The sequence below is a fragment of the Idiotropiscis lumnitzeri genome, chromosome 5 (genome assembly GCF_059441095.1).
Source record: "Idiotropiscis lumnitzeri isolate Australia: NSW breed Sydney's pygmy pipehorse chromosome 5, RoL_Ilum_1.0, whole genome shotgun sequence".
NCBI lineage: Eukaryota > Metazoa > Chordata > Actinopteri > Syngnathiformes > Syngnathidae > Idiotropiscis > Idiotropiscis lumnitzeri.
The window spans coordinates 7,325,552-7,338,514 of NC_142395.1; the positions used below are offsets into that span (position 1 = coordinate 7,325,552).

General features: G+C 40.1%; 2 protein-coding genes across 7 annotated transcripts in view; both read left to right on the forward strand.

Annotated features, from left to right (window-relative positions):
- The window catches only part of iqgap1 (IQ motif containing GTPase activating protein 1), a 40,837-nt gene extending 32,117 nt beyond the window's left edge, over positions 1–8,720 (forward strand). For both annotated transcript variants that reach the window (XM_088295938.1, XM_088295937.1), the window contains 13 exons: positions 365–589; positions 1,558–1,698; positions 1,791–1,875; positions 2,439–2,671; positions 2,775–2,907; positions 3,040–3,142; positions 4,593–4,728; positions 4,822–4,909; positions 5,037–5,246; positions 5,333–5,499; positions 5,590–5,709; positions 7,014–7,122; positions 7,235–8,720. In XM_088295938.1, coding sequence (XP_088152064.1) covers positions 365–589; positions 1,558–1,698; positions 1,791–1,875; positions 2,439–2,671; positions 2,775–2,907; positions 3,040–3,142; positions 4,593–4,728; positions 4,822–4,909; positions 5,037–5,246; positions 5,333–5,499; positions 5,590–5,709; positions 7,014–7,122; positions 7,235–7,348 — 1,864 coding nt within the window. In that variant the 3' untranslated portion in view covers positions 7,349–8,720. The remainder of the gene's footprint in view (positions 1–364; positions 590–1,557; positions 1,699–1,790; positions 1,876–2,438; positions 2,672–2,774; positions 2,908–3,039; positions 3,143–4,592; positions 4,729–4,821; positions 4,910–5,036; positions 5,247–5,332; positions 5,500–5,589; positions 5,710–7,013; positions 7,123–7,234) is intronic.
- Positions 8,721–9,053: 333 nt separating this feature from the next.
- Positions 9,054–12,963, forward strand: part of crtc3 (CREB regulated transcription coactivator 3) — a 45,671-nt gene continuing 41,761 nt past the window's right edge. For 2 of the 5 annotated variants that reach the window (XM_088295271.1, XM_088295273.1), the window contains exon 1: positions 9,054–10,308. In XM_088295271.1, the coding sequence (XP_088151397.1) occupies positions 10,177–10,308 (132 nt within the window). In that variant the 5' untranslated portion in view covers positions 9,054–10,176. The remainder of the gene's footprint in view (positions 10,309–12,963) is intronic. The other 3 variants (XM_088295270.1, XM_088295269.1, XM_088295272.1) reach the window with 3 other exon arrangements.

Genomic DNA, 12,963 nt, shown 5'->3' on the forward strand with positions numbered 1-12,963 from the left:
TTGCATTTGGCTGCCGAACTACTTTTGTGTTCATGTCATTGACGTGCCAGGAACAAGGACACTGAGAAAAGTCATGGGTTGCTTGGAGGGCTAAAAAAGACTAAAATAAATGTGTCCCAGCCCTAATTTAAATACAGTTTACAACATATTTCAAAGATGAGTGAAAGTTCATACTATTGCATTGAAATGTGACTGACAAATGTGTTGTATTAGCTAGTAGCTGTTGAATTGAAAAGAATTGGATGGATAAGATGAAATACATGTATTATAAATGTAAACATTATGTATTCTGGGATATTAAAGGATTTACATGGCAAATCCGAAAGGTGTTGCGTAACCGCCTGTGTTCATGAACTGTCTGCAGGTCAAAAGTTGACCAGATGAAGGAGATCGTCACAGGAAATCCGACTGTCATAAAGATGGTGGTAAGTTTCCACCGAGGTGCGAGGGGCCAGAATGCACTGAGACAGATCTTGGCACCGGTTGTGAGGGAGATCATGGATGACAAAACGCTAAACATCAAGACCGACCCGGTGGACATCTACAAGAGTTGGGTCAACCAGATGGAAACGCAGACTGGAGAGGCCAGGTGAGATACCGTAAGAAGAAGATTGTCAGCGTTGCAATTTAAGCGATGGGTGATCAGATATTTCCTTGAAGTAGATAAACTGATCCAAGTCTAAACGCTACTTGATTTAAGTCAACGTGTGATTGAAAGACTGCATGGATTGTGTTTTTCTGCGCGTCGCCAGCACTTCTTCACCAACTTGCTAAATTACTCTTGTCAGTTAGCGTATGGATCCGCGTGTGGCTCATGACTTTACTTGTCTTAATATCAATGAGTCCATTCCCGTGGGGGTCGTTCGAGGAGTCCACCGATTTCCTCCAGTCACTCTATCGATGGCAATTGGTCTTCGTTTGCCACAATTGTACTGGCACCTTGATGTCATCTAGTCATTCTCTCTAAAGTCTCCCAAGTCTATTTGCTCTTTCAATCTGACATTCTTCAGATTTCTCTGTTTGCTTTATGTTTCATATTGGGCTATCTGCCTCACTCACTCACGGCCACACATCATTGATGATATTTTGTCAAAGCATGTTCAGTAATCATCTGTAGCAATTCATTTTCAAGTTTGTTGTTGAATTTGTTCCATGCAGTGGACAAAACGAGTTGTTGGTGACAGTTGAACAAACTTCAGAACGGCTTTATCAAAAACACTTTTGGAGATGGGCTGCTAAAAAGATGTTAAACAATGTTAAAAACTGTTTTTTATTTTTATTACTATTTCTATACAAGCATTTCACCAGTCAATTTTCTAAAGTATGTCCCTTTTAATGTTTAATGACTATCCAAACAAATTCCAATATTTACAGTCTACCATTATATTGTTTTGCTACAGTCTCTGCGGAACTTATAAAGTCTGTATGCGGTAATTTATCTTGTTATCCTACAGCTTCCACTTGTATTTTATTTGAAGCTCTCCTTTCGAAAGCTGTAACAAAAATCTGCAAAGGATAACCTCGGAATCTCTTTTTCTGGCCCTGTGTTGTCCACAGTAAGCTGCCATATGATGTAACGCCTGAGCAGGCAATGTCCCATGAAGAAGTTCGGAATCGATTGGAAGCCTCCCTCAAGATCATGAAGACAGTCACTGACAAGTTCCTTTCTGCCATAATTGTTTATGTTGATAAAATTCCGTAAGTATACATTGGCTTCAGTCAGATGATTTTTAAGATATATTGAGTGAAAAATGCATGTGAGTCATACTGTCCAATGATGCGTCCTTTAGCTATGGGATGCGTTTCATCTCCAAGGTCCTTAAAGACACCCTCCATGAGAAGTTTCCAGATGCGACGGAGGATGAACTGCTTAAGGTTTGCTGAATTCATCTCTAGATCGTTGAAATAACCACAGAATCTCTTCAAACCAATTACAAACATATTAGAATATTCACTTTATACACAGGAGAGACATATCAGCCTTAGCTGCCGTGTCAGCATTTTCTGCCGTAGCAAGACCTGTGATCCCTATTGTTATTAATCTATTGTGCAGCACTCCTCAGCCATCCTTAGTTCTCTATTCCCTTCTGCCTGACCTTTCGGTTTCATAATCATTTCTATGTTTTGTGTCTCTTGCCATTCTGCTTTTTTTCACCTTGCCAATCCCTCGGTGTCGGGGCATACTTCGCTCTACTCTCTAGCTGTTGTCTCAAGGTGAGCTAGCACGTTCATCTCTCTACTCGTTCTTCTTCCTTCGGCACAATCTGTGTTCTGATACATTCAAGAGCCCTTCCTCCTCTTGCATAACCACATATGACATTTTCTGAATATTATTGTACAGTATTTTTTTTCAATCAGCTTACAGGACAGACAATAAAAGATGCATTTGGAACCCTAGACACTGACCTCCTTGTAACGGAATTATTTTGATATTTCAGATCGTGGGGAACCTTTTGTATTACCGTTACATGAACCCGGCAATTGTTGCCCCCGATGCCTTTGACATCATTGAGATGTCGGCGGGTGGTCAGCTGACTACTGAGCAGCGCCGAAACTTGGGCTCTGTCGCCAAAATGCTGCAGCACGCTGCCTCCAACAAGATGTTTCTTGGAGATAATGCCCACCTGAATCCCATCAATGAATATCTCAGCAATTCTTATCAAAAGTTCAGGTGAGATATTTATTGATATATGTACATTGTCCATCCTTTTGTGATTTGTTGTTCCCACTTGTCAAATTGTAAATTGTTGCATGATTTCCTCTCCCCTTCACAGGCGATATTTTTTGACAGCGTGCGATGTCCCCTCCCTTGAAGATAAATTCAATGTGGATCAGTACTCTGACCTGGTCACTGTCACCAAACCTGTCATTTACATCTCGATTGGAGAGATGATTAACACGCACACAGTGAGTTTGATTTTTCCTCAGTGTCTTACATCTTTCTAAAATTATCCCCATTTTGGGTTTGCCTCCAATGTAGTCAATAGTTTTGTCATCTGAACATAATCTACTCTTTTTTTTTTTTTTTTTTGCTATTAGCTGCTTTTGGACCATCAGGATGCCATTGCTCCAGAGCACAATGATCCCATCCATGAGCTTCTGGAGGACCTGGGAGAGGTTCCCACGGTAGAGTCTCTCATTGGTGAGTGGATGTAAAACTCAGCAGTGATTGACAAATGCAATAAAGTCCCAAAAATATTTGGTCGGTGAAAGGCAGCAAGTGCCAAAACGCAAGCAACAAGTGAGGTTAGCTGCAGTGAAGGCCGAGCAAGTTCAGTTGAGAACTGAAATGCCTCACTCCAAATCACTTGTAGGTTTTGTGTAGTGTTAGTTTTATTTTAAATTGATCGTAGATGTGTATTGAGTCAAAATAACAATGCACAGTAGTAGAGTAGCAGTGTTGGTGCTCTTTTGAGGGAGTCAAGTCAGAAGGCCGTTGCAATAATCAAGTCTACTGCAGATGAAAACAAAAGCATGGATACGTTTATCCTGGTCTGCTTGAAGCATGTAACCGTTTTTCAGCTGGCAAAAAAAGCTCTTTTAGTGATTAAGTTAATATGATTGTTCAAAGTCAGGTATCACTCTATCAGCATCCCAAGAATTAGTCTGGTTTCTTAACACAGTACTCCAGGTGCTTCTAACAGCAATCCTCTTTTCTTTACCGCCAGTGTTTTTGTTTTGGTTTAGCTAAAATAAAATTTTGGTTCACTCAGTTGTTAATTTAAAAGTCGGTGACACAATACTTTAATTGAACTGCTGTCATTTGGGGACGTTGATGGATATAGCTCTGCATAAGTGTTATAGCCAACATTGACATTCTGAAGCATTCGACCCAAAGGTAACATCCAGACTAAACAGAAGGGGTCCAAATGCTGCACTAAGATCCAGTAAGACGAGCCCCAACTCCTTCCCCGCGTCACTGTTCAATCTTAAGTCATTAAATACTTAAATAAGAGCTGTTTCTGTACTGTGACAAGGTCGGAATCCTGGCTGAAATTTATCAAAAAGTCTGAGTTCTAGAATTTGCTGAATTTATTGAAAAACACTGACCACCATGTAACAGCAATCAGGAACATATTACAGTGTCGTTGTGACTTTCTGCTTGTCCTCATCGAGGTTTGCAAGAGTGAGTTACTTGCATGGTTTGTTTGGCAGAGCTTTTACACCAGATGTCCTTTATGACGCAAGCCTCAATTTATCTGGGCTCGGGGCTGGCACTGGCTGGGAATCTAACCTACGTCATCTGCATGAACGGCAGCTGTGTGTACCACAACACTACACTTTTTTTCTATTTGGATAAACGTACGTTAATAAAACCTCACTTGCTGTCCCTTCAAAAATGGTGGTGTTGGTAGCCCAGAATTTTAGCTCACTGGTCAGCGCTCTTCAGGTTGGATCCTTGAGTTGGTTTGACGTCGCAAGAATTCAATTCCGCCAGTTACACACAATCGCATCATAAGCAATTCCCCTGTCGTTGACAAAAATAAATAAATAAATGGTCGATGGCAGGAGGTTGGTCAAAAAGGTTGGTCACCTCTGATATAAACTATTACAACTCATCACTGAAAATGTTGTTTCATTATGTTAAACAGGCGAAAATCCTCTCCCACCTGGTGATCCCAACAAAGAGCTAATGGGCAAGACTGAGGTTTCACTTACACTGACCAACAAATTTGATGTCCCGGGTGAGGCCAATAGTGAGGTGGATGCCAAGACCCTCCTACTCAAGTAAGTTAGTAAAATATTATGTGATTTTTCTAGATTAGATTATTTTAACTACCTAATAAATAAATATATATATTTTTGGTCATGTCATTTTAGCACCAAGAGGCTGATTGTGGATGTGATCCGGTTCCAACCTGGAGAGACTCTGACTGAAATACTGGACTCATCAGCTGGTCCAGATCAGGTAAAAAAAACACTTTTTTTTCCATTTTCTGTCAGTTTCAGTCCGTTATGACTGAAAAGAACAAGAAAAAGAACAAAAGGATGTGATGTTCAGGCTACACTTACTCTATTTTCTTATGCGTTTACAGGAAGGAGAATACCAGCGTGCGATGCAGAGGAGGGCCATCCGTGATGCAAAGACTCCAGAAAAGATGAAGCAAGTCAAACCAGTGGTGGATGACAGCCTAACATTAGAGGGAAAAAAGGAGAAGATCAGGAGTAACCTGCAGCGGCTAGCAGAGCTGGGCAAAGTTAATCCTGAGAACCGTTATCAGGACCTCATCAATGACATAGCCAAGGTTAAAAGAACGCAGTATAAAAATGGTTGCAATGATCAAAGCATAAATTGTCTACACTATTAAAAATTGTCTGCGTGTATTTACAGGACATCAGAAATCAGAGACGTTATCGCCAACGCAGAAAAGCTGAACTCGTAAAACTCCAGCAAACTAACACGGCCCTGAATTCAAAGACCCAGTTCTACAATGTACAGATCGATTCATACAATCAGTATATTAAAACATGCATGGACAACTTGGCCAGCAAGGGCAAGTAAGTGTCGGCACATTTCTTTTTCCTTTCATCTCTTCCAAATACTGAGCCTAAGAATCCTTTGCTGAATGCTGATTATTTTCTTTTCAGGTTGTCAAAGCCTGGTGCCAACAAGGCCAAGAAGAGTAAACAAGTTTCTCAGAAATATACTGCCTCCCGTCTATATGAGAAAGGAGTACTGATTTCAATAGAGGATCTGCAGCCTAACCAGTAAGTTCTGCACTTGACAACAAGCCAGATTTGTAACGTAAATTGGTCTTCAAATTTGAGACAACCTCCCTAGTTATCTCTAATCTCGTTGCACTCTTGAGTACAATGACAATAAAGGGATTTCTAATTAATCTAATTAAATAATGAGAGAGTACAAAACCCAATTCCAATTAAATAAATGGAAATAAAAACAATAAGAGAATGTACATTCCTGCAATACAACATGCCGCCAAAAAGGGGAGGGGAAGAGAGAGAGAGAGAGAGAATATATAATATGTTATCTGTAGTGTGTTGAATGTTGTGTTGTCCATGAATCTATACACCATCATGTGATACGGCAAGTTTCATCATGTTTAATGTCACCTGGCTTTATGAAGGTAGAGGACAGTGAAAGTGCTTGTGTAAGAGGGTTCTGAAATGCATGCTTGTGTAACTTGAACAATGATGTACAGAACATGGAAGATTTTATTAATATATTCTGTTTTTCAAATGCAAAGGTATCTTTTCTTGAAAAATGTTGGATTTAGCTTACCGTACCTTATTAGGAGTGATCGATTCATAATGTTTCTACACAGGTGACGTTTTTCTCTTCTGAGCTGGTTCCATCCTCATAATATCTAGATACAATCTCTGAATTATCCAAATTCACCAATCTCTCCAAACGCTCATATTATTCTCCACAAAACTCAGCATTTTAATGTCTAAGCATGAGGGTTTTATATTGCCGCAACAATTCAAACCACTTTCCAAATCAGTCACATGGGCAGGGCAGTCGGGCGGCAGGGCTTCATACGTCATTATTTCCGGACCATGCTTCCAATGAAGAAAGCTCCGATACGCGCTTCACGGAAAAGCTCCCTTCCCTACTCGACACACGCTCCGAAGCCTCAATACAAAACGTAACATCACTACTCAAAAGATTCTGAGAATTTGCAGTACACTCAGCACTGCTCAAGGAATGCCTGGAGAACATCTATCATGTCTTAATTAGCATGAAAATGTTGACCAGGCAGTTCATGTATCAGTTTGGGGGTGGAAAAAAAGTGTGACGGGACCAAATCTGGTGAATAGGGAGGGTGATTGAGCTGCACATTGTTAGTCACACAAACAGTTGGCCTTTCTGTTGTATGAAGAAAGCAGTGGAGTGTATTTGCTTTCAAGGTAACATAACATAAAATATTGCATTCCCAAAGTAATACGATTTATTTATCAAGGGGTTGGATTGAAATGTTGAATTTTCTAATATTTCAATGGGCGCTCTTTAGTCAAGTTGAAAACTGCTACTAACGTTTCTCTCCTCATAGGTTCAAGAATGTTATTTTTGAGATCTCTCCGGCCGAGGCTGTTGGAGTCTTCGAGGTCAAGGCGAAGTTAATGGGGGTACACTTGGAGACATTACAGTTAGAATATCAGGTACGCTTGATTATGTGCTTTTACATCAAGTATATTGTACAGATTGTTACTTCAAATATTCCAAGTTGTTAACTTTATTGTGATTTTCCCTACTTCCTATTTTTGCTCTCAGGATCTCCTCCAACTGCAGTACGAAGGCGTGGCAGTGATGAAACTCTTCGACAGGGCGACAATCAACGTCAACCTGCTGATTTTCTTGCTCAACAAGAAGTTTTATGGGAAATAGAGAAAAGAGTTGATAAGAAGGCAACAAGACTGATTTGACCACAAGTAGGCTTGCTGGAAGCCTTGACCTAAACGATTATGGTTGTCTAACACGTTCCCCGACGCACTTCTCTTATGTGCCTTTGCAAATGTATTTTTTTTTTTTAAATATGTACATCACCATATATGCTTGGTTCCTAATGGAACACTTTCTTTGTGGCACTCAGGCCAACACAACGCAGATATTTGCTGGAGGATTTCATGTAACCGCAGCCACGGCAGCTGTTCAAGAGTTGTATTTTTCCTCTTTAAATATTAATAATATCTCGAGCACAGGCTTTGATCACTTATAAAAATGGATGTTTTATGTAAAAAGATTTGTGTTATTCTTTACCGGTTGATGATTTGCCGGCCTGACGGAGAAGGCTTGATAAGCACTTCTTTCAGCAGGGTTGTGGAAGAAGTATAATTCCTAAACTTTAATCTGGGTATTTGTTTGTACAATGCATTGTTGTTGTTGTTTTGAAGATATAATCGCAGATTTTGATTTGATTTTCCGATGTAGAAAAATATTTTCTATAGCAACGCAAAGTTACATTTGATAAAATGCATCTCTGGCCCATATCCTTCCCGTCCGATACGTTCAAAGTTAGTCAACTTCTACCATCTAATTACCCAAACACACGAGTAGACGCAGCTATAAGTGAAAACGAAAGCTACTTGCCGGAGAAGACACTTATGGCCTATGTTTTTCCTGACGGCTTGTGCCTTGTCTTCCTTTCTTCATCCTGGCTTTGAAAGTCTTCAGGGTTTTCTTATATTGCTTCATTTGTATTCTGGCTTTTGATTTAAAATTGGATTTGTTTTAGTTTCAGATCTCATGTTGTTCATTCGTGTCATACAGTATAAGGGAACAATGTTCATGTTACAAAAGTAACAAAAACAATAAAATGTCTGCTTATCTGTACAACATAAAATGGAATGCAAATATGTAGATGGGACGCACATTTTATTCCTAATAATCTTGTTTACAAATATTATTTTACTAACCTTAATTTATATTTTAGTTTTGTCAGCCAGCATTATATTGTTATTCGTGTTTGGAAAAGCTTATATAAATCATATAAATTGAACTGGATGATGTGCAGTAATTAGGATGATCCAGTAAATTTCAATCTATAATGTTTTCTTTTTTGTTTATTTTTTTAAATATATACATGTATATGTAAGGGATCAAGATGCTGTTCGTTCTACTTTAATTTAACAGGACAATCTGTCAGTGTTTATGTAATGTAGTCCTGATGAGAGGCGAATGCTTATTGGCAATACAGCTCATTATATTTCATGTCTCAGCCAATTATTTCAAGCCAATAAAGCTTGTAATTATTGTGTAATGTTTCCCCACAATTTGACATTTGTTTTGCAGGATGCGATGGAATGCAAGTAAGCTATTGTAGTGGGCGACAGTTTAACAACTTTTTCCACTGTTGTCATTTTGAATGTGTTTCACAATAATTTCAGCATATGGACAGTAACTGAGTTTTTTTGGGGGGGGAAGGGGGGCGTGGCTGAGGAACCAACGGTGTAGTAAAGTATAAATGAACAGGATGTGATTTTCATTGACGATCATTGCTTAACAGAAAATTCTATGCCGACATCAATATGTCCGAAACGCGGCTATAAATATCGCTTTCTTAATGCAGTACAGTTCTGTTAACGTTCTGCCGTCTGCCAACTTGACTTTCTCTTTCATGATGGCTCCCCTTTGTCGCCTTCGTGTGGTCTTTGGGAGAATCGATGGAATTTAACAAGGCAATGTTTTTCTCGCAGCAGACTGGATAACAAGCCGTCGGGTCAGACGTGCATATTCAAGCCGTGTCAACCGATATTTAGTGTGGTGAAAGCGAATGCGGAAACCCGACAGAAGAATTCGTCTCAATCTGTGAGGAGGAAATGAGTTTTAACCTTCGCCGTCGCTTGTTTCTCTTCATGGAGTCATCGGGTCGGAGTTTGAGGTCTCTCCTGCTGCCTGTGGATTAACGCAAGGCTCGACTTCACTGTGATCTAGATGTTAAAGTGTGAATTTGTGGAGTGTATCCCCGCTTCAAGTGCGAACAGTTGCGTGCGTGGAGGAGCTTTTTCCTTCCTTCGCGATCGGAGAAACTCGAAACTGAGTGAGTCCGGATAAGACCAGCGGACACTTGTTGAAATACAATTTAGCGAGAAAAGCTTGGCTCTCTTGCTTGGGAACTGAGCTAACGTTGTTAGCAAGGTATTTGCTAACGGGGCACTCTACTTTCTCAAGTCTAACGGCAAAATATCTGAAACCAAACTTGCACAGATACATGTCTACTAACTGTTTGCCGAAGTATCGTGTCGACAAGTTGTCAAAGTGCTTTTGTGCAAAATGTTGCAGGCTTGACAGCAATTTAGCTAACCTAGCGACTAGCTAGGGGGGTTCTTCTGTTCGTTCTCCTCGGTAATATGTTGTTAGCTTTGACAGCTAACGCTATGTCAACGTCAAACTTGTCCAAATGGTCGCTGCCAATGCGTCAATATAAAGTTCTGTTGTATCATTAACTTGGCTTCATAGAAACACCCCTGTCAGGATAATAATTCGCAGTCAAAGTTGTTGACATTAACTTGCAAACATTTAATAATTGCAAATACTCAATTTAGAAATGTATTTAATTATTTCGCCATTATGCAAACGTTGATCCACAAGGAATGGGTGGATTATTTCTATACATTTTTTACTTTTGCAATGGAGTGCCTACTGAAAGACTTTGAAAAATAGATTCTAAGCCCTGCCGCCGACTTGTCTCCCAAAGTATCTGAAGTTGTGGAACGATGTCCGGCTCCCCGGGCACAGGGGGCTCCAACCCCAGAAAGTTCAGTGAAAAGATTGCCCTGCACAATCAGAAGCAAGCCGAGGAGACGCGAGCCTTCGAACAGCTGATGACGGACCTCACTGTCTCAAGGGTAAATACTCTTTTGTTTTGCTCTTGTCTTCTTGAATGACACTTGTGCTGCTATGAAAGCGACACACCTCTTAAGAGTCCACCCAATGAGTATTTGTAATCTACTCAGTGGGGTTAACACGCATCTGCTGCAAAAACCTAGAATTTCACGTAATGAAATGAAACAAACTTAAAAAAACAATCATAGCTATCAGTAAAACAGGAAATGGGAAAGTAGTTATCGCATCAGTGGTCACCAGTTCCCCTTGCTGAAAGTCTCAAGTACCCCAAAGTGTGCAAGGAGTGCAATCTGCAAAGATTTGTGCTGAGTTTGCATCTAGTCATTCACTTCTGTTGGCTCAATCCCTTCTATTTGACATAGTGGAAGTTCCACAGAACTGTTCTTAATTATGGGATGCCTGTTATACATTGATTTTGGCGCAGCTACTTGCTGGTTTTCCACGTAGGTTAAACAGAAGGTACTGTTGTGGGGCCGTAATTGTAGCAAAACCATTTACAAATGTGTATTTCAATCCACAAATGTGGCAAAATAATCTGTATTGGTAACCATAGTCACAAATGTGTAACATGAATCTGCAAATGCATGAGTCAAGTCACAATATGTGTGACAGAAATCCTCAAATGTGTACATTGATTCGTATGCACAAACACATGGTTAAATGCATACAGAAATCCGTAAGCGTGCGATTTGTAAACATTGGGCCTCTTAATTGGAAGCGTTCTTACATGTGACTTTTTCTACAGTCCTGCCGTGGACGACTCACAAATGCATGTGTCTGGAGACTTGTGTGTGGCTACGTAGCTACACACTCAGACCACAAGGGGATGCCTGTTAAACCGCTTTGATGTAAATAATAAATATCTGAGTCTGGATGTTTATACTAGTAATTTAAAAAGGGCAATGTTTGTCGGCGACTTCTTTGATCATCTGTGTGCTGTGTGTACCGCTCGGTGCACGTAATGTGGGCGCTTATCAATTAATTAATTTATAAATACTGTTGCGTACTGTTTCAAAACACATAATGGCCGATTGATTGATCTAACGATCGCTAGCGTAAAACATGAAAAAGTATTTATTGAATGCGTAAAAGCGAGTTGATCACTCGTGCCACGTAACTGTTTGATTCTTATATTTGAATATTAGTTGTATCATGTGTAATATACTCAACCTTTGTGGTTCATCAATAAAACTAAATGGATAATAACCGGAGTAAACACTGACAAAACATGCTTTTGCACGAAACATGAGATGCATTCAAAGACAGTAGGACTTTTCAGATTCACACAGAAAAAAACATGATGCGTTAAAAACTTCAGATATCGAAACAATGTGTTACCATCAATGTAATAATCTATAAATGCTGACATACAAGAAAATGATGGAGTGAAATCACTGTTGTTTTACTTTTTTTTTTTTTAAATGTTAGAATAAATGATCAAATCACTATGCTTCAATCTTCCATTCAGATTCAATGACAGTTTAAACTGGCTAAATGCTGAAATAATAAACACTTTTATACAGCACCAAAATTATCAGTAGTGTGTAAAAAATGTCCCGCGACCCTAGCGGTACAGAAAATAGATAGATGGATGGAAGGAGTCAACAACCTTTATAAAGCTGAGAGCTACTTCTTGGCTGCTGATTAGTGCAAAGGGATACCACATTGATACACGCCTATAAAATAACAAATGTGCTCAAATTTCTTTAAATCATGTTATCCTTATTCTTATTACATCTTATTTAGGCTGGGAAAAATGGACCAACTTGGCTTAGTTGATGACAAAAAAATAGTTTGACTCCAAATCGGGGACGCATTGGTCATGTTAATGATTTCTCAAAATAATTAGGAAACAGTGGAATTCCACTCTGCACTTTATTTCTATAAATGTGCAGTTGTGATGTCACAACTCCCCAGCTTGGAATACGAGGATCCAAATAACTTGCTTGTCCTTCTCCAGTCAAGCATAGATAATCCTTATCTGTGGGATACAACACTTTTTTTTGTTTTATTTTTTTTTGGGGGGTTTGGAGGTTGCCTGCACCAGCCTTCCTTGGTCCAAGATGAGCAGCGTTACACATGCACACTGTGGCCAAACCAGTATCATCCATCCATCCATTTTCTGTACCGCTTCTCCACACTCGGGTCGCGGGGGGTGCTGGAGCCTATCCCAGCTATCTTCGGGCAGTAGGCGGGGGACACCCTGAACTGGTTGCCAGCCAATTGCAGGGCACACGTAGATGAACAACCATCCGCGTTCACACTCATACCTAGGGGCAATTTAGAGTGTTCAATCGGCCCGCCATGCATGTTTTTGGAATGTGGGAGGAAACCGGAGTACCCGGAGGAAACCCACGCAGGCACGGGGAGAACATGCAAACTCCACACAGGATGGCCGGAGCCGGGATCGGCCGACTCAACATGTAGTATCGGGTTGGGCTGTTGAGTTAAATGAGCGCTGTGATTGGCTATTAGCGAGCGAATCAGTTCAGTGGACACAACGGGAAGTGATGAAAGCTGAAAAACTCAATGCGACTCAAAGATTCATCTGCATCATGTAGCCAGAATATCAACAATGAAATAAAAGCCAAGTCCAGTGGGTCAAATTAACTGCCAAATATAAACCTAACCTCTGTCTGTCACAATTCATGATACTA